The sequence below is a fragment of the Pieris brassicae genome, chromosome 11 (assembly GCF_905147105.1).
Source record: "Pieris brassicae chromosome 11, ilPieBrab1.1, whole genome shotgun sequence".
Taxonomy (NCBI): Eukaryota; Metazoa; Arthropoda; class Insecta; order Lepidoptera; family Pieridae; genus Pieris; species Pieris brassicae.
Window position 1 is genome coordinate 11443549 of NC_059675.1, and position 23235 is coordinate 11466783.

Below are 23235 nucleotides of genomic sequence, written 5' to 3' on the forward strand. Positions count from 1 at the left end.
AACATCTGTTGTCATCTGTCAGTTGCCATTAGGACGTATCAATAGGATGACTGTCGTCAAATGGGTTATGCGTGTCGTCAATCGTCATGTCGACGTCAGCACTCATCAAATTTTGAAAATATTTATGTAAAGTTGTAACCATTAACATAACAAACAATATTACCAAAAATTCCACTTGTATTCCAATTTACAACTTTACTTTTAGATATAAGTTTTTATGGTACTGTTATAATTTTGAAATTGAGCAAAATGTTTGAAATTTAAATGTTACGCTAAATTATTATTTTTCAAATAGAATAGTGTTACACATAAATAAAACTAGTTAGAAATTTCTTAATATAAATATTTTAAGTACTCTATCATAAGAGTACCAAATATGAAAACTCCTAGGCAAAATTGTTCAAATATTAAAATGTATGTATCATGTTAGCTGAAGTTTCCTATCATACCGTTGTTTGTTTATTATTTAAACTAAACGAGTAACATTATAAAGCTATTTTCAGATGGTGGGTAGCTTTTGGGGTCATTTGTGGTGGAACTTTTTTGACACGTTTCTACAAAGTCTTGGAACCTGACCACGTCTGGTAAGACTAAACTTACACAATACATTAGTGAAAAATACAGTCAAAACCGTTTACGACGACATAGTTCATTATAACTTACCTTATATATTGACCAAAATCAAAGGCCCCGGCTGAATTCTATTTATTAAGTACTTAAAAACAACGTCACTCGTACTCTTACTGCTACGAGTATCGGTTTTTACGACCAAATATGAGTTATATTGATATAGACACATTCATGTCCTTATAACAGATTTTGACTGTATTTTATTTATATTTAATATTCATTAATTTTATGTCTTATTCTTTAGCTGGGATGAAACACATTTTGGTAAAATGGCTAGTTGGTATATCAACAGAACTTTCTTTTTTGATGTACATCCACCACTGGGAAAAGTGAGTAAATAGGCTAGTAGTAGTTTATTAAGATACTTGTCCTTACTTTACCTAGTCAAACTGCTTTTAGAAGAAGACACCTATTTTAAATTATAGTAAAGTTATGATAATCTTAAAAAAATATTTTTATAATATTTCCAAGCATATATAACTCTCTGAAGTATCATTATTGTTATGCATCAGTATTAATTACTTCTATCTGTATGATATGCTGCTTGATATTATTTTTAAAAACATAAAAATTTTAGATGCTCATTGCAGTATCTGGTAAGCTAACAGGATATGATGCCAAGTTTCCATTTGAGAAACCAGGAGACAAATATGATGGTGCAAAGTATGAAGGAATGAGGGTTGTAAGTTTATATTTGGTTAATAGAAGTTAAAGACAGAAACTTTACTATAAACACGTATGTGCATTGAAAGTAATGAAACTTAAAATATTTTTTTAGTTTTGCACTACACTGGGTGCTCTTATAATACCTCTAACTTTTTTAACATTGTGGGAAATGACAAGATCTATTGATTCCAGTGTTATTGGGACCATGCTTTTGCTTTTTGGTAAGATTTTTATAAATGTTTTACATACATTTAATAAAATAATTAAGGTTCTTAATGAAATCGCATCAAATTCTTTCATCAAGTTTTTTTAGTTGCTTAAAAATAGAAAGTAAGACCATATACACTAATAAGATTCGCAGGAAGTTATTATTCAATATATTTTTTTAAGTTATGTTAGCAGTAGTAGAAAATTCCTATTTAATTTTAATAAATATCTTAATATTAAAATTAATTTTCTCCAAAATTAAGATTTATTAAGAAAATTATCTTTCTTTCAGATGTAGGATTTTTAACTCTTAACCGCTATATTCTTCTTGACCCAATTCTATTATTTTTTATGAGCTGCTCTTTGTATGGTGTATTTAAGGTAAGATTTTCAATAAAATTTTAAAGAAGTGCATTAACATTGTATTAATATTTTAATGTAGTCTATTATTGTTTTCTAGGTCCGCTCATTATCAGAAGAGGGTTTATCTCCCTTCTCTATAAGAATGTTGTCATGGCAGATTTTCTTAGGCACATCACTAGCCTGCACGATGTCCGTCAAATTTGTCGGTCTTTTTATCGTGCTCTTTGTAGGTCTCAGAACGATAGCTGACCTATGGAATGTACTTGGTGATTTGTCTAAACCAGTTGTAAGTATTTAAAAATATATAATATGTTGGTAATGGCGACTATTGGATAATTTTATATGAAGTGAAACATATGAATAACTTTTTCAGAGTTTAACTATCAAACATCTGATTGGCAGAAGCATAACACTCATTATCTGGCCAATTGTCTTGTATACGTTTTTCTTTTGGATCCATCTCACAGTTCTCAACAAAAGGTACTATTGTCTTAAAATATTTACAAAAATATAGTAACTTTATTTAACTTTAATGAAAAAAAAATATAATTTTCTCATTTTGCTTTAATTTAATAATAACAGCTTGCTTAGATTTTATGAAGCCATTTGGAATAATTGTTTATGGTAGATGACAACACACTGATCATCTACTTGTCATTGAAATAAGAAACAGAGGAATGTGTTTGTTTGAGATTGACTTGAGAACTAGTGTTACTTGACCAATAACGTTCAGGCAAACGCTATAGCATTGCAAATACAGTCAAAACCATTTACGACGACCTCGTTTAGAACAACATACCGGATATATTGACCAAAATCAAAGGTCCAGACGGGTAAAAGTATTAGGTACTTCATAACAACGTCATCAGCTGTTACCACTATCGGTTTTACGGCCGTATATGAGTAGTTCCTTCGATCTCAGATTTTGACTGTATATACAAAGAAGGATTTAGGCAAATATTTCTTTATTTATATTCAATCTTTTTTATTAATTTCAGTGGTAATGGAGATGGATTTTATTCATCCGGATTCCAAGCTCGTCTTCAAGGCAATAGTTTACATAACGCGAGCGCACCGCGTGTTCTGGCATACGGAGCAATATTGACGTTGAAAAATCATCGGACAGGCGGAGGTTACTTGCACTCTCACCATCATTTATACCCACAAAGCGTGGGAGCGAGACAGCAACAGGTGAAGAATCGTTGCATTTTTTACACTCACCTATAGTCAATAGTGTGCAATGTATATGATTAAATGTACTGTATTTAATATATTCTTAACCTAATTAGTAATAATAATTATTTTAAATAGATAAATAGTAAATTAAAACAAATTTGAGCGAGGAAAACACCAGCTCTAGGATCACCGGCAAAGATTTAATTTGGCGCCTGCGCAACCTCCTCTTTAATAAACGCATGTGCATTTGAAAGACTCCAAAGGAAACAGAATTAAAGAAATACGATAATATTAATTTTTAATTTGCATTTACATCTATGAGACAGGATTTTTAATTTGTTAAAAATATTCTGGTATGCTTGGTCTGGATGATTATTGTAAATTTCGTCAAAATAAATAAATATCTATATATAATGTATACTTTAGATAACGACATATACACACAAAGATGACAACAACAAGTGGGTAATAAAACCCTTTGATAGAGAAGAAGTGTCTGGAGTCGTTACAGTCCGTAGCGGTGACCTTATTCGTTTGACGCACGCGGCCACCGGACGAAACCTTCACTCGCATAGAGAACGCGCCCCGCAAACACCCAAGTTCATGCAAGTTACTGGATATGGTGAGGTAGATATGGGCTTATATAACTAAATTGAAAGATAATTTAATAATTTTGTGCCAAGATTTTCGAATTCCATTACATATACGTATGCGAACGCGAACGTGAACGTTTGCGTATTGTGAACGAATTTTCGCCCGAAATCGTCTCGTATTTACAATTAAAGAGCTATGAAAAAAGCTAATACATAGTATCTCTATTATTTATTAAGAAATATTAATCCAATAGCGCTACTATATGGGCCTCAGATTGCGTCCGTCTCTTTGCTGATTTTTATTTTATAGGCAAGTAGCCTTTTGTCTGACACGTGTAGTCGATTTTTGAGTTTCAGCTAAATCTGTTTCCTCGCGATATTTGCCTTTAACGTACGAGCGAGTATTGGATACATAGACAGAAAATCCATTCCTTAAGAAAACACTTTTTAAACGGATTGAAGCTATGTATTATTATTATAAACTTATAATTATTTTAACTTTTTTCCGACGTTTCGCGTGCTTTGCAGTGTGCGTGGTCACGGTGACAGTAAAGCACGTCATCAAAAAAATTAAATTGAAAATAATGTAAATAATTATAAGTTTATAATAATAATACATAGCTTCAATCCGTTTAAAAAGTGTTTTCTTAATGTGTAAAAGCCATGTTAACAGAAGATAATACATTCCTGCCCAGTCGGGGATCGTACCTGCAATCTCCGGGGTGGGAGTCACACGCTGAAGCTACTACTTTTAGGGTTTTTTTATTACCAGGTTCACTGCCCAAGCATGAAAGTGGAAATACCCCTCACGTCCAGTTGCGATTTTATGAAATATACTGACTAATTTTGACACTTTGTTTCATCTCACCCTCACTAGGAAAAGTGTCTCAGCACTTTTGCGGTTCTCAGTGGGGTATATCGAACCAAGTCCGCGCTATATACAAAACTATACCCGTTATAATTAATATTAGTAACCGTAATTATTAGTATAATAAGTTTTATATATTATTAACGTAATTATAAGTTTATAATAATACAAATAGCTTTAATCCGGTTAAAAAAATTGATTTCTTTCAATATCCCCGTACTTCCCAACTCCAAAAAGTCTAGAAGTTGTACCTGCAAGCAGACCACATGTGGACTGTGTACGACCATATGAAGTCTGTGGGCAGTTTAAAAAATATGTCAATGTAAAGCATACAACAAGTATGGTATAATAATTTTCAATCAATTCAATCTTAGGATGGTGTGGGTGATGCTAATGATGTTTGGAAGATCGTGGTCTCGAATGGTAAAGATGGTGATGAAGTACAGACAGTGCGGAGCAAATTCGTTTTGGTTCACTATCTACAGGTGTGTACACTTTTAGTATAATTGTTGTCGTCCTTTAAAGTTACAGCTTATGTTGACTTATTAATGATTAATGGCCGTTTTATTGTACCTGACGTATTGCAAATTCTGTTATTAGTCCTGTGTTCTGACTACGACGGGCAAGCAGCTTCCCAAATGGGGTTTCGAGCAACAGGAGGTGGCCTGCAATCCTAACTTAAGAGATCTCAACGCGCTCTGGAATGTTGAAGATAACTTATTCGATGGACGTAAGTATTGTAAATTGGTCGGTCGTCATTAAAGTCGTTGCAGTGGTAAATTACGTGTTTCGTTACAACAGTGTTACGTCATTATAGTTCGATTGTAATCACATATATAAAACAATCAACAGATTTTTTTTTTGGTAAAAACTACCTGTAGCAAATGATAATTATATTATCATGCATAATCCTTCTCTCTAATATACATTAACATCATTAAATATTTTGGTGTACCCAATTCCACGTATAGCAACGCAGGATTTGGATATTTGTTAGTGAAGAAGTTGATTTATTTAGACAAATTGATTGCCATCAGAAATATAACTCAAGTCTCAAGTTAAGTTCCGTGGCGGTTATTGGAGGGATGTTCAAGGAAATTAAACACTTTATTTAAGCTAAATGTCAACTCTCTTGTATCGTTAGAAGCGTTATCTTTAAATTAGGGATAGGCCCACTTCCCTTAATTTTATATTATTGTTATTCAATATAAGTGCCACATCTGTTATTCATAAATAATATAAGTCTAGTCGCCTTATTGAACATTATGGGAAAAGAGAATGTTATATTTGAAATTTATGAGTGTATGGAGTACTAAGGACCTCATTTATTACTACGTTGACTTTTTACTATTTATTGGCTACAAGTGTAGATTATTGTTAACATTTCTTAGCGCTTCTAATTATTAATTAAAATATGTAACTTAATTAATGTTGGTACATAACTCTCGAACTCAGTTCTTCTACCGTAAAAAAATGTCAGATCTATGTAATACCAAATCGGTTAATCTATTCCAAATTGATAAAAAATAAATATATTGACTTTGCAATCGCAAGACAATCTAATTTAATACAATGTGTATTACATGTTAGATACAACATGTTTCCATGACGATTTGAAGCTCAAATTAGGACAAAAGTTTAGCGGGTTCTGATTTATTACGTTTTGAAGCTATTAAGACTTGACTGGCTCGATGTGGCTTTTGTTGTCATAATAGTATTTTGCCTAGTGTAAAGGGTGTAAAGGGTTTAAATTACTTCTTTATTGAATACGTGAATTGTTTTCATATTTTTGCTGACTACGAGATCAATTGAAAGTAAAAAATTCCGTTTATTATTAAAAAATTTTTTTATATATTTCAGTACCGAAGATGAGTTTCGAATCATACGCATCGGGTTTCTTCGAGCGTTTAATAGAATCACACGCGGTAATGTTGCAAGGAAATGCAGGCCTCAAACCTAAGGAAGGCGAGGTCACCTCCCAGCCGTGGCAATGGCCCATTAATTACAGGGTAATCATAATTTGATTAATAAAATACATATTTTTACCACTTTTTTAGCACGATGACAGACAGAAAATAATCATTTAAGATGCACCGTTTCAATTAGTTGTCATCATCATACTCAGTAGTTTCATAACAGCGTAAACACAATCTGTCAAAAAGAGATGAAAGAATTTTAGTAAAAAACAACTCATTGCACTTATTTAGTTTTTACGAAGGAGGTTAAGGTATAATAGCAAAAAAAATGTATATTGTAAAACTTATATATATATATATATATATATATAAATCGTAGCAAAAAGCATTGCGTAACAATCTGAAAACTCTGGCTCCAATTGCTGTTGTTAATCTGTAACCAGATTAAATCTATTTCTCTGATTGTCGTACAAATGTACTTTTGATTATAGGGTCAGTACTTCTCAGGAAGCTCCCATCGTATATATCTTCTCGGCAATCCAGTAATATGGTGGGCCAACTTATCTTTCCTCGTGGTATTCTTCATCATCTATATTGTTAATTCAATAAAGGAGAAACGGGCTATGGCTTTCGGAAGTCCTCTACCGGGTAAGCATTAATTGCAGAGACTTTTGGATTACTCTTGGACCGAGGGGTTCAAGTATACAGCCGCTGAACCCCACGTACCGTACGTATCGTACGTACGTTCTATTATTTAAAGTACCCCATTGGGGTACTTTAAATAATAGAGGTTTCTTGTTTTACTCTATGGTGCTACAATCGTTTTAGGTCTGGGCCTCAGATTTCTGTATATGTTTCATGATCTTTGTTATTCTAATAGGCAAGTAGATGATCAGCCTTCTGTGCCTGACACACGCCGTCGACTTTTTGGTTCTAAGGCAAGCCGGTTTCCTCACGATATTTTCCTTCACCGTTCGAACGAATGTTAAATGCGCACATAGAAAGAAAGTCCATTGGTGCACAGCCGGGGATCGAACCTACGACCTCAGGGATGAGAGTCGCACGCTGAAGCGACTAGGCCAACACTGCTCATTAAATCATTTTATTTCAGCTAGTGAAACTAGCAAACTATTAAATGGGGCTGGCTGGAGTTTTGTTGGCTGGGCGTTGCACTACGTACCGTTTTGGGCCATGGGCCGAGTGCTGTACTTCCATCACTATTTTCCAGCACTTATTTTCAGTTCAATGCTCACTGGTAAGGTTCATATGTAATAATGCTCAATGACATTTAGAAGAATTTCTTTAAAGAAGTTGTACAAATTTGTATTAAATATTTTTTATGAACTCTGTTGGATAACTGTTAAGAGAATTTTAAAATGAGTTTAATTTCGTTAAAATAGAACTTCCACATTACAATTATTAATATTTAATATTTACTTTTAAATTTGTAAAAATAATTAGTTTTAATTATATTCAGGTATCCTGACAGAATACCTATTGCGTAGTATACAAAGCTATCTCGGCACCGAGTTGGGTCGCACAGTATATCACTCTTCGCTTGGTGTGTTAATGGGAACAATAGTCTACAGTTTTCATCTCTTTTCACCACTTGCATATGGAATGACTGGACCAGCTCAAGACCAGAACTCGACTATGAACAGTTTGAGGTGGCTCGACTCTTGGGAGTTCTAATCAAATTATTATTATTGCTCTTATATACTCAATTTTTATATCCGTCCATTTTAAATATACTTTATAAAATATTGTAAACTTAGTAAGATATTTTTTGTTAATAAATACTTTTAACTATAAATTTTCGATGCAAACAAAATTTAATTTTACACACCTTTACGCTTTATGCCGATCGTCCACCGCCAACTATAAAATATAATAAAAGTGAACACTAAGCTAAAGTTGTCCGTCCGCCAACAAAATAAGCTAAAACTATGTTAGTGATTGCCGGTTTGTGTTTGTGTAATCCGGACGTGATGGAAGAAGAGACGAGCTATGACAGGAGTTCACAGGAAGATTACATTTTATAAAGAAAAAACGCAAACAGATACTCGATAAGTAAACACATTCAATCCTGGAAAACAAGTAGCGAATTTAACACTTTATTTAACGAACTAGACGACGAAAATTTTAAGATGTACTATCGTGTATCTGTAACAGTTTGATGAGTTGATTAAAATTATTGCCAATATTGATACTAATTATCGAAAACCTGTATCGTCAGATTAAAAATAACGTTCGAACAACTAGCGAGAGGCGACAGATGGGCAAGGCAAGAGAGTGGGAAGCGATTAGTTTAGCTCACATAGATCGGCCTACACAACAAAGGTAGTTCGACTTAGTTGAGATATTTTACGTAGCTTTGCTGGCAGTTTAGTTGGCGGTGGACGATCGGCTTTAAGGTAAGTACTTACATTACATTACTTACTTACATTACAGTACTACATTACATCTAGTTTATCTGTCAAACTGGCAAGTGGCAGGTCCTAGGCACCATTTATTCGATACAAAAACGTAACCTTTTCATTTGGATAAATTAGTTTCTTATAATATTAAATAATCCTAAATTTTTGGGTTGATTACTCGTTTTATTTATTATATTAATATATCTTATATATGATAAAAAATACGTTTTATTAGAATGGGATTGGATGTTCCAGTTTTTTGACAAGTTTAATTAGTGGTATTTGTCTGATTCACCTCCAGGAATTTTCGAAGAAGCGTTATTGGAACAAAGATCAGAAGAACACGTTATCCAACTGTAGCGAAAATTCTATATCCTGAATCGCGCTACCGACGGGTTTCTCACCGCTGAATACATACAGCAACCTCTCGGCGCAAGCCACAGACACTTTCGGGCCGGCTATCCACCTGTTAATGATCAAGAATCCATTCTAAGTTGGAGGAACAGTTTACCTGCCTACCCCTTTATTGTTTTAAACAGCTGACCAATATTCCGTCTTGCCAATTAATTCCCAATTTTACTTGATAAATATATATTAAATTTCACATTTAACATTGATTTGCTTGAAAAGTTGAAATATCACTTAAAGATAATGAGTCAATACAGACTTCAAACATATTTGATATTACGGATATACATTTTTGGGAAAATATTCGTTTGCAAGAAATCATTGCATTTAATTCTACTTATATATTTTGGGTAACATCGCAAATATTGTATTGTACATATTGTTTATAAAGAAAAAGCGTTCGCTGACGCAATATTGTAACGCCGTCAGTACTCTTGAGAACATAAATTATTTGTAGCGACACCTAAAATTTGCGCCGACAAATCACTGCGAGACGTAACACGCTAACGAAGTTATTCCAGCCACTAAGGATATATAGAACTTTTCCAACTCAGGGCCTTCGTGCTGGCCAATCCTTGACAAGCGAGCATCTGAAAACCTCGTGGAAGGGCAGGAGGGTTTACTACTGGGCGGAATGGCGACGAAACAGTTATTCTGGCAACATCCATGGATGTACAACAGATTTGAGCTAAAAAGTAGCAACATAGGCCTCGTATATCGTGCCAGAAAGCTCCCATGTTTCATTTTGAATATTCCTGACATCAATATCGCACAGCAGCACTGTTCCCGAGGTAAACCAGAGAATCGGCATGGCTAAAGATGCTATGACAAGTTAAAGCAACATCTAGAAGAAGAAAAGAGTAATAGGTATCAAAACCAAAATTAGATTGATACGGGTTCACGTATTCCCTATCTTCCTGTATGGAATAGAAACGTGGACTACCTTGGCTCGAGAAAGGCAATGTATAGATGACTTTGAAATATAGTGCTAATGTTAAGAAGCCGTCCAGACTTAACGGCCCAATTCCAAATACGGACTCGCATGTCTACCACATGCCGACAAGGAATTATATGTCAAATTTAGTATATGAGAACTTGGAGAAACTGATTGTGGTTGTTAACACAGATGGTCAAGTTCACATAGCCGTTCATAGATCGAGATGGACCGATCTAGTGAAAAACTTATTAGTCAGGAACCGGTGGAAACAGATAGTCCGCATCAGATGTTTCCTTGCTGATCACGACACTTAGGCATGATGAGTTAGTTTCCCTTACTCTATGATTATTTTATATTTTGAACCTGCAACATCTTTCACATATTATTGTCTATGATCATATATAGTCTATGCTATTTTTTTTTACTGGCCACAAAGATGTTAAAATATTTGACGTAAAAAAATCACAATTACAAATGGCGTTTACGTAGAATAGACAGATGTATTCACAGCCACGATGGGCGATGATTCTTTGATATTACGAGAAGATGGCTATATTCGTATGAATTTTCCTGTTACTTCACTTACGTATCATAGCAACTTAAATATAATTTTGGTGAAAACTGATGTTGGTGGTGTACACGTTTTGGATGTGAACTCTGGTGTAATTCTTCAGTCTTCCTGCCTATCTGCGGGTACGTAAAACATAAACTCAGATTTCTGGCCAATTGAATTATCTATTAAGACACATAATTATTACAAGGAAGTGTCTCGATGTTCTAGATCTATCAGTAGTTTATGCCCTACATCGAAAATCTTTGACATTTCTCAGTAAACAATTTTGTAAAATAGGATATATCATCTTCCAAGAACCGGCAGGTTACGTTTGATAAATTTATAGATGATGATGGAACATTGGGTGTTGAGTATGCGGCAGGCGCAGATAGGGTTTTCGTGTGGGATAAGAGCGGAGTTGGCGCCCGAACAGACTACAATGGAGTTCTGTTGCTGCACACTGCCCTTCAGCGTCCTCTGTCCATGTCGCAGCCAGATACTCCTATAAGAATTGAGCTAGTTCTGTCAGAGGTATAAATGTGAAAAAATTTAATTTATTATAATATTAGACTGACAATTAACTTTAACTATAGATTTTACTGAAATAGTTTAACTTTTGAGATTGATAAGTATAAAATTTCTTATTAAGAACACTGTAAGTTGTATGAACTTTGAATAAAATTGTCAAACAGACTCATCGCAACAATTAATTCTTACAATTCTGAATTTGGTAAACAATAGGTATTGAAGAATACAATCACATAAATGCATCATTACAGATAATTTTGTGTGATATTATTTACTGATGTTTATTTTTGAAAACATACAATTTGTCCGAAATCATAAGTATTTTATAATATAGTTTTATTTAACTAAATGAACAGAATCAAGGATGATTTTCTGTTTGATTGATAGGCAGTGCTCCTGTACCAATGTGTGCAAAGCCTTGATGCTCAGTCTATAGAAGGACTTCAGGATTTTATCAATGAACTTAAGACTGCAATTGATGCAGAACCTGTTAGAAAAGGTGTTAAAGCTCAAAAGGTTTGTCTTTAATACAATATTTATATTTTTTTACTTAATTAGTAACTTTTTTAATTGAAATGTTTAAATTTTTAGTGGAGTACAGTAACGATCACACTTTCACAATCAACACTGAGACTGGTTATGGTTGGCATTGTTCAAGAGTTAAAAGGACAAAATAGACGGATACCAGCTTTGTCCATTGCCTCTGCAGTGGGACAGAGGGCCAACGAGCTTATGCCCTGCAATCGAGATGAGGAGTCTAGGGCTCTGATGTATTCTGAAGCTGAGAGAAAAGAAACATTCAAAAGATGGCCCCATATGGATTACAAGTGGGTTTTTATTCTCAAATACATTATTATGAAATGAGCCTCATTTTATAATAATGTATTGTACTTTTCTAATAGTTATTTATTTATAACATATAGCAGTTTAATTACCATTAGCCGCTGGTGGCTCACCACTTACATTTTATCTATATTTAAATAATATCTTATAATAAGTGGTGGAGTTAGTAATACTATGAATTTACTTCAATGAACACTCAATATTTAATTTTTTCACATTGACATACTTTGTAATTAATTATGCAAGACTACGAGGTTCAGTAGCCTTAATGAAATATTTTTTATTCAGATGGGCATTACCAGCACGTATGGCTCAAGCAGGGTTCTACCATCAACCTTCCCCAAGTGGTGATGACCGCGCAATGTGTTTCACGTGTATGGTTTGTCTAGTCTGCTGGGAGAAATCAGATGAGCCTTGGGTAGAGCATGAGCGTCATTCACCCAACTGTCCTTTTGTACGTGGCGAGTACACACACAATGTGCCTATATCAGTGAGTGTTCTCTTGTTATAAAATTTTTAGTGTAAATCTTATTGAGTAATATAGTCTGGGTATATGTGAATTGTAATTGTGCAATTTAAAATTTTATCTGTTGATATGTATCATTTTAATTGGCACTAAATATGAATTTTTAAATCTTATTTCATAGGTCACAAATGCCACAGCTTGTGCAGTGCCCTGTCCCAATGTCAAAGTAGTATCAAAGGGTAATACGGGAGACCTAATAGCAACTGGCACGTCAGATGGAAAAGGAAGCATCTGGAAATTTGACTGCGGTCTGAAGTTAAGAAAACTGTTTAACTTATCACCATATGACTCAATATTTAGTGGCATTCTTACTAATGATAGCCATAAGGTCTGGTCAGCCAGCCTAGAAAAAGACTCATGTAAGTATTAATAATTTGTAATAAATATATAAATCCTGTAAAATATCCTAATTTTTACCATTTTTTATAGCAACCTATGGAATTGAACTTACTGCCATGACTTTTATTGGTTTGGCTTCCCAGCAAGAGACATATCCTCAGGCACAGCACACTGAAAATGTAGAAAAAGAAACAAATGATAGCAATGTCAAACCTGCACTTGTATGTGCTGTCATTGTAACAAGAACTACTTCTGCACCAACCACTCAACCTATAAAAGAGGATTCTAGTAAGGCACTCTTTGATTCAGGTGACCCCGAAAAGTCGAAAGAAAATATTCAAGCCATGAATGACCAAAATGAAGCTAAAAACAACTTGACATGTACAAATAAAATGTTATTCTTACTAACATATGACATACATCATTGTTCTGCAAGTTCAATGACAACAGTTATTCACACTTCTAACAGCAGTGGCAACTCCAAACCGGGTGGTAGTAAAAAAGTGTGTCCACTTCAGAGGACTGATGACACAAACATATATGACGACATTTTCTTCCAGTATTCTGATGATGACACAGAGCTTCCGCACTGCACAAATATAGAAGAACAGATTAGTAATGTTTTTAACATAGAAGCATCATCCAGCAAAGAGGATTGCAAACCTTGGGAACCGAAAAAGATAATATTTACAAAACATTTGAAGGTATTACCACCACCGCCTCCTACAGCTTTGCTACCTGAGTTGCCAGAAGCTGAACAAAGCATGTTGGACTATGTTGGGAAGTTTACACAACTTAAAAGTTGGAAGAGTGGCAATTTGGAGTCTGTTGGAACTAAGGTTGTAGACCAGACTGATGCAGTGCAAGGGGACTCCATTACCGATTTCCTCACTATAACTGGACAAGGACCTCTTCAGATATCAGATTTGAAGTGGTATGAAGGTATAGAGCCTTCTGAAAAAATTAAATTACAATCAGCTACTAAAAGCAAGGCTGGGACACAAACCGTTCTAAATGTAAACCCTGCTGATGGATTTGATAGTGATATTCCAGCAGAAGAAACTGTATCCCAAGGAATTGCTATTCAATGCCTCGGTCTACCTGCTACTTTAAATATCCAAGGTGACGCGAAAGTAACCCACCTCCTACCATCCGAAGACAAACAGCACTTGCTAGTTGTCGTGTCTTCTATTGAGCCTGATAAATTTAAAGCTGAAGAAGAAATGGATGCAGATGGTGATATTAAAATGGACGTAGACGAAGTCTCGGATCAACCTGATAAGATTGTGAATAAAAACCCGGAAGCCTACTTTCTATACTATAAAATAAACAATAAAACTTCTACCTATACCTTAGAAGATAATCCAGTAACATATAAAGAACTTCCATATAGTGAGAGTCCTGTAGATTTATGTTTATTACCTGTAGATAAAAATGACCAATATTCAATAGCTTCAGTTAGTGTTGACGGTCATTTGAGATTATACTCACTTCCAGATTTTAGTTTACTCTCAGAGAAACAAGTCCCCAAGGGACAATTTATTTCTGTTGCTTACTGTGCTTCAGTTGAACGTTTGAGTGTATCAACTAAACATGGCATGATCTATTTCTATGCTCTGAACAATGGTGAGAAAGATGTGACAGGTGAATCAAATGAAGATGATTTTGCTAACATAGACTTTGAAATGTTGCAACGAGCCCCAAGAGATGACACCGACGGACCTGTGCCACCACCAGTTATTTTGGCTAATAAGACAGATTTCGACGATACTGAATTAAGTGCATTGTTGTCTCTCACAGGCTCATATTGCCCTAATCCCACAGTTCCGTACAGTGCAGTTGTACCCGGTTTTTGGTGTGAATTGTCACCCGCACAAAGGTCTCGATCAGATCATCAAAATAATCGATCATGGAGACTTCAGAATACGTCATCGACGTGGGATGAACACGTTCTTGAACTTACTCTTCCCTACAATGTATCATTAGCGCACATTGAATTTGGCTTTACATTACATTCGGCCAATACTGTCAATTTGCCCATAATACAAGTGACACTACTAAAACAAAACTTACATGGTATTGGATATAACAAGGATGCAAGTTTTGGCCAGCGTTCTGATTCACCATTGCACTTCTCAGTCATAGATGCAGACGTGTCTAACTTAGAAAATCCCGTCAACAGTGAAGAGTATTTACAAGCGCATAATGCTGAAATATTAGCTGGACCGTTGTTGTTGTCTTCAGGCCTAGATATGAGCCAGCAATCTGGCACTCTGATTCTCACGAGTCCAAGGCTTTATCGCGCTAGGGGAAGAACATTTTTGATACATATAAAAACTTTGTTTGATCCAGCTAAAGAAATTAATAAGGGGCCAATTAAATCGGGTGAAAGCAGCGGCGCAAAGAAATCCAGCTTTATTGGATGCGACTGGCTTCATCAGATTTCAATAACGGTTCGCTCCACTCCGCACACCGATGTGCCGCTAGAGAGACAGCAACGTATCGCCATGTTAGAATCAAATAGCTTTTTGAGTAGTCTTTGTGAAATTGCGGTCAGTAAAGTCTCGACGAAGAAACGAAAGATCGCGCTCGATATATTGAGTTGGGTAATATCAATTAGGCTGCAGAGGATGCGTTTGGCGAAAAACGAAAAAAGTAAAGACAAGGACGTGCCCAGTCCTGTTGAGATGCAGCAGTTGGAATGTATTTCTGTAATTGAAAAGCACACAGATGCACTGTTAAAGAAATGTATTTTATGTGCAAATAGAAGTATTGCCAAAAAGTGTGCGAAGATTATACTGACATGCAGCGAGTACGTATTCTTGAAGTAATATATTTTTTTTATTGATTCTCGTGTATACTTATTATATGCGTCGTTTTCAGTGGTGTGAAACAGCTCCCTCGACCGTGGAAGTGTACATTTGAAAATAGTTTGACGAGCAGTGTGATTGCTTGTATTCCTCTCCTGGGTGCGTGTGAGTCGCCGGGTGCCGTGAAGTGGTTGATGGCGCTGGCCCAGTACGCCACCTGTCGGACCGCTGCGCCCGAATTGGTCGCCCGATGCCTCGCCTTACTAGAGAAAGCGGCACGATGTCTGCGGGAACGGAGCAATCCTTATCACCAATTACTACGTGCTAGGTATGTGTACAATGTGAATTCTCGCTAAGTTTTCATGAGTATTCGAAATGAAAACACTTTATAAATGTTCATAGCACCGGGGCAGCAAATTATAAGTTATTTTTGTAACTCATGAACAGTAATATAACCTGGCATATTAATGATTTTTCAGGTTCGGCCTATACGGCTTGGCGCTCGAGCGTAGTATATTCTCTGTGGAAATCCCGGAGTTGGGCCGCAGTTCATCTCTGCCCTTGACGTACGCGGGCGTGTTAACGGGCGACGTGAACGCTTCGCCCTCACCTAAACAGGAGTCGCAGCTTCGTGATCTGCTCAACATGTCCCTTGATACCGGTATGATATTAAACTCTCGTACATAATTTCTATACTATACTATAAAATCACTTTTTTCTCTAATTTTTTAATTTTAACTCCTTAATCGCTTTTGTTTGGAATACTGTGCCTTTATGATGCTGTTAGTGTCATTCAGATTTGCGTTGCTCATTGAATGGTGCTGCCTCAGGAAATACACAGCACTACTATTACATATTACTACTCCTATGGTACGCGTCATACGTTTGGCTTTTAAATTGAATGAAATCTACAGGCGAAACAAAGACAACAGCTAACAATAGCCAGACGCACAATTGGTGCGAGATGGAGGGTGGCCTCGCTGCTTTGACGGTGGTGGGGGAGTCATTGCCCTTACACGTGAGTTGCCACGTGGCCTCTGATGGTACCAAGCTGGACACGGCACCGACTAATCATCCGCCACCGGTCGTCAGCGCCCATACCGCTGATTCGAACCAAGTAAGGACTTAGTATTGTCTTTTGTTATAAGTTTTAATGATAATACATAGCTTTAATCCGTTCAAAAAGTGTTTTTCTTAAAGTAAGGACTTTTTTTAAACAGTTTTAATATTAATGATTAGGAATAATTAGATTATTAGCAAATTGAAAGTCATTCCTATAAGTGTTTGTAGCATACACCTTACGGAGAAAATATTTTTACATATGAATAAATTATTATTATTGAATTTGAAAAATATTAAGATAAATTTAAAACAAGACTTATTTTATGATTATTTCAGTTATGGTCTGTGGTAAAGGAGGGACATGCAAAACAAACTTCAAAAGACGAAAACTCTGGCGGTGCTGATGGTTCCATGATGGACTGCGATCCTCAAGATAGGCCTGATGTGACTGAAGATAAATTACTAAAGGTATTAATTTTGTATTTGAATAGTCGCTTTCTTCATTACTATAGGTCATGGGAATCTTCCTCCATGAAGGGGACCCCGTCTTTGGCAAGTGTACTAAGTTCTGTAAGTACCCAAACTTGGTCGATCCAGCGAGAAGGCCTCAGGCCTAGTGCCTTCCACTCTACTGGTCACTACGAGCCTCAACAAGTCATCGGGTCCGACAGGTAGGTATCACTGAGGGGGGGGGGGGGGGGAAGAGTGAAGTGTCGATCGCGTTGTTGACGTTTGTGCGATGCGCAAACTTTAGTAGTTTCCCAACCTTTTACTTGAAGCTGGCACAAAGTTAAAACTATTGCCATAATATTTTGAAAAAATACTTTCTCCCACTACCTTGTTTAATGCTCAAGAAGTTTGCCGTGAATACACTGAAGAAAGACTTTGAATTTGATAGTGTAATTTAAATATTACCGTGAATTAAGTATTAAGTTGCCGTAAATTATACTTAACTAGACTGAAATTTGTCATATTAACCATTTTCCATTTAATATTTCGACTACTGAAAATAAAAGTATTTTTAGCCTATTATAACAGTATTAAATAAATATTTCCAACAAATTGTAAGTATTGAAAAAAAATGGTTTATATATTTCAAAAATGTTTTGTAGGATCAAGACCAATGTGGTATACCTTGGGCTGCGCTGGTGACGCGCCCGCCGCAGCAAACACTTATAGTAGAGAGGATGCACTCGGGTGCAAGGCGTTATATTGTCCTCGACTTTGGATACGCAGTACGACTAACTGATATTGTGAGTATTTTGTTAATTAAACAAACAAAAAAATATAATAGTAGTGAACTCAAAGAGGTAAGCTTCGCTTAGAAATAAAAGGTTAATTCTAATTTAATTGTTTTACAATTATAATCCCTTATTAATATAAAGATGACACGACAACTAAGTGTTAGTGTATAAATATTGAAGTGAAACTTCTTTAGGCGCATGACAGTAAAATTTTGACGGAAACGTCACGAACGTCGCGTTTGTGAAGAAAAGGGATAGAGCGATTGAGAGAGAGTGAGAAAGGGAGATCGAGAAAAAATACGCGCTATTGGTTGATGTAATCGTTTAGTAGTTACATATTACAACTTTAGATGGCAATTGTGCATATTCTTATTTGTTTATATTATCATTAGCACATACACAGTGGGAATATAGATAGGTATACAAATACATGGAGTGATCATATACTGGTACATGATCATCTATTGGGGCTTTTACCTTAGTGATAATTAATTTACTAAGAGGTTTCACTTATGACATGTGTACTTTGTACGCACGCACTTTTTTACATTATTCTAAGCCATGTCCTGATGAAAATTATGTTCTTCACCGAATGACCGAAAATGCGTCAGAAAACTATCGATTCAGTCGTTATTCGAACTCACTACCTGCTCTAATTGATGCTATTTTATTTTCCTTGAAATAATTAAATACTCTTTAACAAGGATTATTTTAATATTGGGTTTGAATTGATTAAAATATAATTTAATCAAACATATAGACTTTCTAATCATCGTCAAGATTACGATGATGATGACTTTCTTCTGTCACGATGATGATTCTGACAATAATGAGGTTTAAACTTTTATTTAGGTTTAATTAATGTTGCCTATGTGTTTTTGTAGTTTATTTTCTAATGTTGCTACTGTAATGAAAACATTTATTGTGTCAAGTAAGACCAACAAAAAAGACAAACAATATTTTTTTTGCAGATCATTCCTTCCTGTTCTGACCTGGTGACTTTAGGTATTGATACCTGGACAGTGGGTGAAGAGACGGACTGTGTGAAGCTTGCTTTCGCAACTGATATCGCTACAAAACACCTCGTACTCGCTGATATTCAACCGCCTTTGACGTGCAGATATATGAAGGTAAATTATACATCCGCTATTTTTACCGATTCACGAAATTCGTATTGGAATAATGTTTAATGATATATTTATTTCTAGATAACTACGATTGGTCGATATGGAATGTCGGCTATGAAGTGCAGGATACCGCTGGGCTGGTTCTATGGCGAGATAGCGGAGGTATCAAACCTCAAGGCCTCTACGAACGCGCTCAACGCTCTGCATGAGGATCTCAGCTGTCGATTCAGGTATCATTCCATATCTTTATTTTTAACACTCGCACCTACGTGAAGGAAAACATCGTGAGGGAACCGGCATGTCTCAAATCCAAGCATGTGTCCGAGAGAAGGCTGATTTGTCCCGCCTATATGGGGTTGTAGCGCCATCGTATTTATTTTCTTATATTCTATTCTTGCATAAAACAAAGGCCGTTTGTCCACCGCCGCCGTCACCGTGACGTCACCGAGAACGAGATGACGGCGCCGATTTAGCGATACATACATTTAATATGGCCCTGTGTCCACCGTACGCCCGTCATCCCGGCCGCCGAGATTTCGAGTAGATCGGCGTGACCGCTAGAACTCGGGTCGGTTTTTGTTCTTGTCCACACTTGTTTGCGTCACAGCCAACATTTCAGTTGGTGGTATGCATGCCCCGTAGTTCGTGTTTTGGAGTATGATGGCACCTTTTATGTGGTGTAGGATATAATCGATCGTAGTCGTTGACATCCTATAGTATTTAAAGAACTCGCATTGCACCAGCCGCAGCTTATCGTGACGTACATAAAACGCTCCTGTGATGTATCGTCCACGTATTAGCGGAAAGCTAATAGAACTGAGCCACGTCACGTCATTATATTCTCGTTCTCGGTGACGTCCCGGTGAGGGCGGCGGTGGACAAACGATCTGGTAAAAAACTTATTACTAATCAATACAATACAAATATAATGTCGTTAACAAATAGGAACATAGAAATTGTTGTACCACATTATGATTAAGTCTTGTCACTTTCTTCTGGGTTTATCGTTGAAATTTCTCTACTTTGGGTATTCCTAGTTGCCATATAATGTATTGTTTGTCTATATAAAACCAAAATGGGCTTAGGCATAGTTTACTCTATGGTATAGGTTTATTACTCACAATATGTGCCCCTCGATTTTACATTCGTTAATTTGATATATATTATATTATTCAAGACAAAAATTAGAAAACTGATTTTTCATTCCGGAGAATTCTGACATTTCATAAATGTTGTTACTAAAAAAGATCACCGAGAAAGGGACAAATTTGACCACTTTTGAGGGCAATAAAAATTAATTTAACGTATTTTTTGTTTTACATACAAAAAGGTAAATCTAAATATTTACTTACTCTTGTGACCTAGTTTGTCTAGGTCACTTGAGATAACAAATATTTTAATATCACGAGCAATACATCGAATGAACTTTAATAACTTTACTTTATTATTTAGCTGGCATCAATGCCTACTAATTCCAGGTTTAGTACACCTTTTAAAAAAAAGTTTGCTTTATTTGCGTTTTTTACGGTTTGTGATGATTGAATGAAATTGATGAATTATCACTCACCATTAAACCACTTTTAATGTGGAGCACAGCACTTAATAAAATGGATACATTCACTAACAAATAAAATGTATGTATAGACTCGTATTGAAATTGAAAAATGTGCCCCGGCAAAAAGTTTAGTTATCTGACATCTCAAGAAATGATAGCTGTCAGAATTGTACTGAATTAAAAATCAGAATATATTTTTAATTATTTACAAATAATGCAACAGGCAACCCTATTTCAGTTAAGCATTCTCCAGGCTACCAGTAAAAGAGAAAGATCAGAAAACAACAATTCTGAATAAGAGATAGATAATATTACAAAAGACTACAATTATAATATCCAAAAGAGATTTTAGTTTATTAAATTTTTATTTATTATTTCAGACTGGCCACTGGAAAATTGATAGACCTGCTTAATCCATACTTAGAGTTGTACAATGGAAACGCAGCACACATGATGGCATACCTCAACCAATCAGAGACCGATATCAAAGTGGTTCTTGCCTACCAAGAGTGTATAGAACTCCAACAACAATTGCACAACTGCACCAACATATTGAAGAAATTGCTAAACACTCCAGACTGTAGTGAGACGGTTTTAGATGCCGTAGACACGGGTCAAGTGTTGACTGAAGTTCTCCTGGATCGGGCATCCACGGACAAACTGAGAGTTATTACGGAGAGTGTTGTGGATTTGTTGCTGTACTTCTTGTTCCAGATGAGTGATGTGGTAGGGTTCAGTCTTTAAAGCTTGTAGTCTTTGAACTGTAGTTCTCATGATCGCCTAACTGCCACGCCGGTCTCTTTCGGCAGACTCTTATTAGTTAAATTCTAGAAATAATTTCGCTTTTAACTAAGTATTTGTTTTGTTAAAATTGTTGTTTTGGTAATTAAAAAAGATATTCTTAACATACACATTAAGACAAATTCATATACATAGGTTAAAATAAACTATATTTATATATGTATGTGTGTTGGCCTATTGGCTTTAGCGTGCGACTCTCATCTCTGAGGTCGTAGGTTCGATTCCCGGCTGTGCACCAATGGATTTTCTTTCTATGTGCGCATTTAACATTAGCTCGAACGATGAAGTCGTCGAAAAAGTCGACGGCGTGTGTCAGGCACAGGAGGCTGCTCACCAACTCGCCTATTATATTAACAAATGACATGTAACAGATACCGAAATCTATATCCGATTTAAGAAAAACACTTTTTGAACGGATTAAAGCTATGTATTATTATTAAAAACTTATAATAATTTTAATTAATTAATGATTTACATAATTCTAATTTTTTTTCCTACGTTTCGCGTCCTTTTCAGCGTGCGATATATAGAATATTTAGAATTATGTAAATAATTATAAGTTTTTAATAATAATACATAGCTTTAATCCGTTCAAAAAGTGTTTTTCTTAATGTGTAAAAGCTATTTTAACAAAAGACAATACTATATCCGATTTTTTATATGAAGTGTTAGGAAGTGTGATATTAACAGTATGTTTGAATAAAAAATATATATACAGCAATACGAAGAAGTGACTCCGGAATGGTGCCGTGGTGTGATCCCTCTCGCGTGGGAATGGGGCGGCCGCAGTGGGGCTGCAGTTGCGACGCTCTTGGCGCGTCTTTGCGGCGCTGCTCACTGGTGGGGTCCACTACTCGCAGACAGGCTCACGACTGCCTTCGATGAGCACGACGCACCACCGTTACCTCTGGACAGGTAGACAAATAGATCAAAATTGATGTTTTTTTTTAGTACCAAAAAAATCATTGTAACATAAACAACACGAACTTATCGTTTTACCATATCACCTAGAAAATAGCTTCATAACAATAAATAAGATTATTGCGCTTTTTAACTTAAGCCTATCTGTCTCTTTCTGTTATAGCGTATATACAATATGACAGTAAGTGACAAAAGAGTACTTTAGTGAATGGAGCAATTATATCTGTATAGTTTTTAAGATTTGTTTTTGTGCATGATGAATTTAATTTGGCTTAAAAATATATATTTTATATTACTTAAAAAATGGAATTTTTGAACGTGGTTAATACTTTCAGATGCCTAGTATCAATAATGTACATGTCTCGCAAGAGTATGTACGCGCAGTGCGGAGACGGCGGCGTTACGCAAGCGTTGGCGTCGCGTACGCTGGACCTGTTACGCTCAGGGCCCGCTCCTCCCGCTCTTCTCGCCGCTCTGTTGTCTGCGCTTGCGCATCTCTTGGATGCTGCTATTGCGAACACTAACACTGGTTCACACAATAGGTATTTATTTACATCAGACTAATAAATGTTTATGGGGATGCGTGGGTTTTGAATTTTATTTAACTATATTTAAATTTGTATTGGTCAGTATGTGTCAAAATATGACTTTTATTTATGTAAAGTAAATTTAGCACTTATGTTTGGAAATATAAATATATACTCAACTATTTACCTTTCCAACAATATCGGCACCCAATACAGAC

At 35.7% G+C, this 23235-nt stretch overlaps 2 protein-coding genes across 8 annotated transcripts in view; both read left to right on the plus strand.

Annotated features, from left to right (window-relative positions):
- The first annotated feature begins 137 nt into the window (after positions 1 to 137).
- LOC123716543 (protein O-mannosyl-transferase 2) lies at positions 138 to 8208 on the plus strand. Of its 3 annotated transcripts, none has more exons than XM_045672340.1 (16): positions 138 to 220; positions 504 to 584; positions 875 to 959; positions 1208 to 1312; positions 1409 to 1517; positions 1796 to 1884; positions 1964 to 2152; positions 2240 to 2346; positions 2865 to 3057; positions 3469 to 3669; positions 4878 to 4988; positions 5104 to 5233; positions 6364 to 6512; positions 6911 to 7067; positions 7531 to 7674; positions 7897 to 8207. In XM_045672340.1, the coding sequence occupies exons 3-16, from the start codon at positions 900 to 902 to the stop codon at positions 8109 to 8111; spliced, it is 1959 nt and encodes a 652-aa protein (XP_045528296.1). In that variant the 5' UTR covers positions 138 to 220; positions 504 to 584; positions 875 to 899; the 3' UTR covers positions 8112 to 8207. The 3 variants fall into 3 exon arrangements, with proteins under 3 accessions (XP_045528296.1, XP_045528293.1, XP_045528295.1); XM_045672337.1 differs by lacking the exon at positions 138 to 220 and adding an exon at positions 235 to 414 and having other exon boundaries at positions 7897 to 8208; XM_045672339.1 differs by lacking the exon at positions 138 to 220 and adding an exon at positions 302 to 414 and having other exon boundaries at positions 494 to 584.
- A 2458-nt stretch (positions 8209 to 10666) lies between these two features.
- LOC123716727 (baculoviral IAP repeat-containing protein 6) overlaps positions 10667 to 23235 on the plus strand; it is a 36400-nt gene continuing 23831 nt past the window's right edge. For all 5 annotated transcript variants that reach the window (XM_045672597.1, XM_045672596.1, XM_045672598.1 and 2 more), the window contains exons 1-17: positions 10667 to 10874; positions 11081 to 11265; positions 11650 to 11778; positions 11854 to 12089; positions 12394 to 12595; positions 12753 to 12990; positions 13061 to 15782; positions 15854 to 16108; positions 16260 to 16441; positions 16695 to 16897; positions 17179 to 17310; positions 17955 to 18095; positions 19058 to 19216; positions 19295 to 19443; positions 21149 to 21494; positions 22288 to 22484; positions 22826 to 23032. In XM_045672597.1, coding sequence (XP_045528553.1) covers positions 10697 to 10874; positions 11081 to 11265; positions 11650 to 11778; positions 11854 to 12089; positions 12394 to 12595; positions 12753 to 12990; positions 13061 to 15782; positions 15854 to 16108; positions 16260 to 16441; positions 16695 to 16897; positions 17179 to 17310; positions 17955 to 18095; positions 19058 to 19216; positions 19295 to 19443; positions 21149 to 21494; positions 22288 to 22484; positions 22826 to 23032 — 5861 coding nt within the window. In that variant the 5' untranslated portion in view covers positions 10667 to 10696. The remainder of the gene's footprint in view (positions 10875 to 11080; positions 11266 to 11649; positions 11779 to 11853; positions 12090 to 12393; positions 12596 to 12752; positions 12991 to 13060; positions 15783 to 15853; positions 16109 to 16259; positions 16442 to 16694; positions 16898 to 17178; positions 17311 to 17954; positions 18096 to 19057; positions 19217 to 19294; positions 19444 to 21148; positions 21495 to 22287; positions 22485 to 22825; positions 23033 to 23235) is intronic.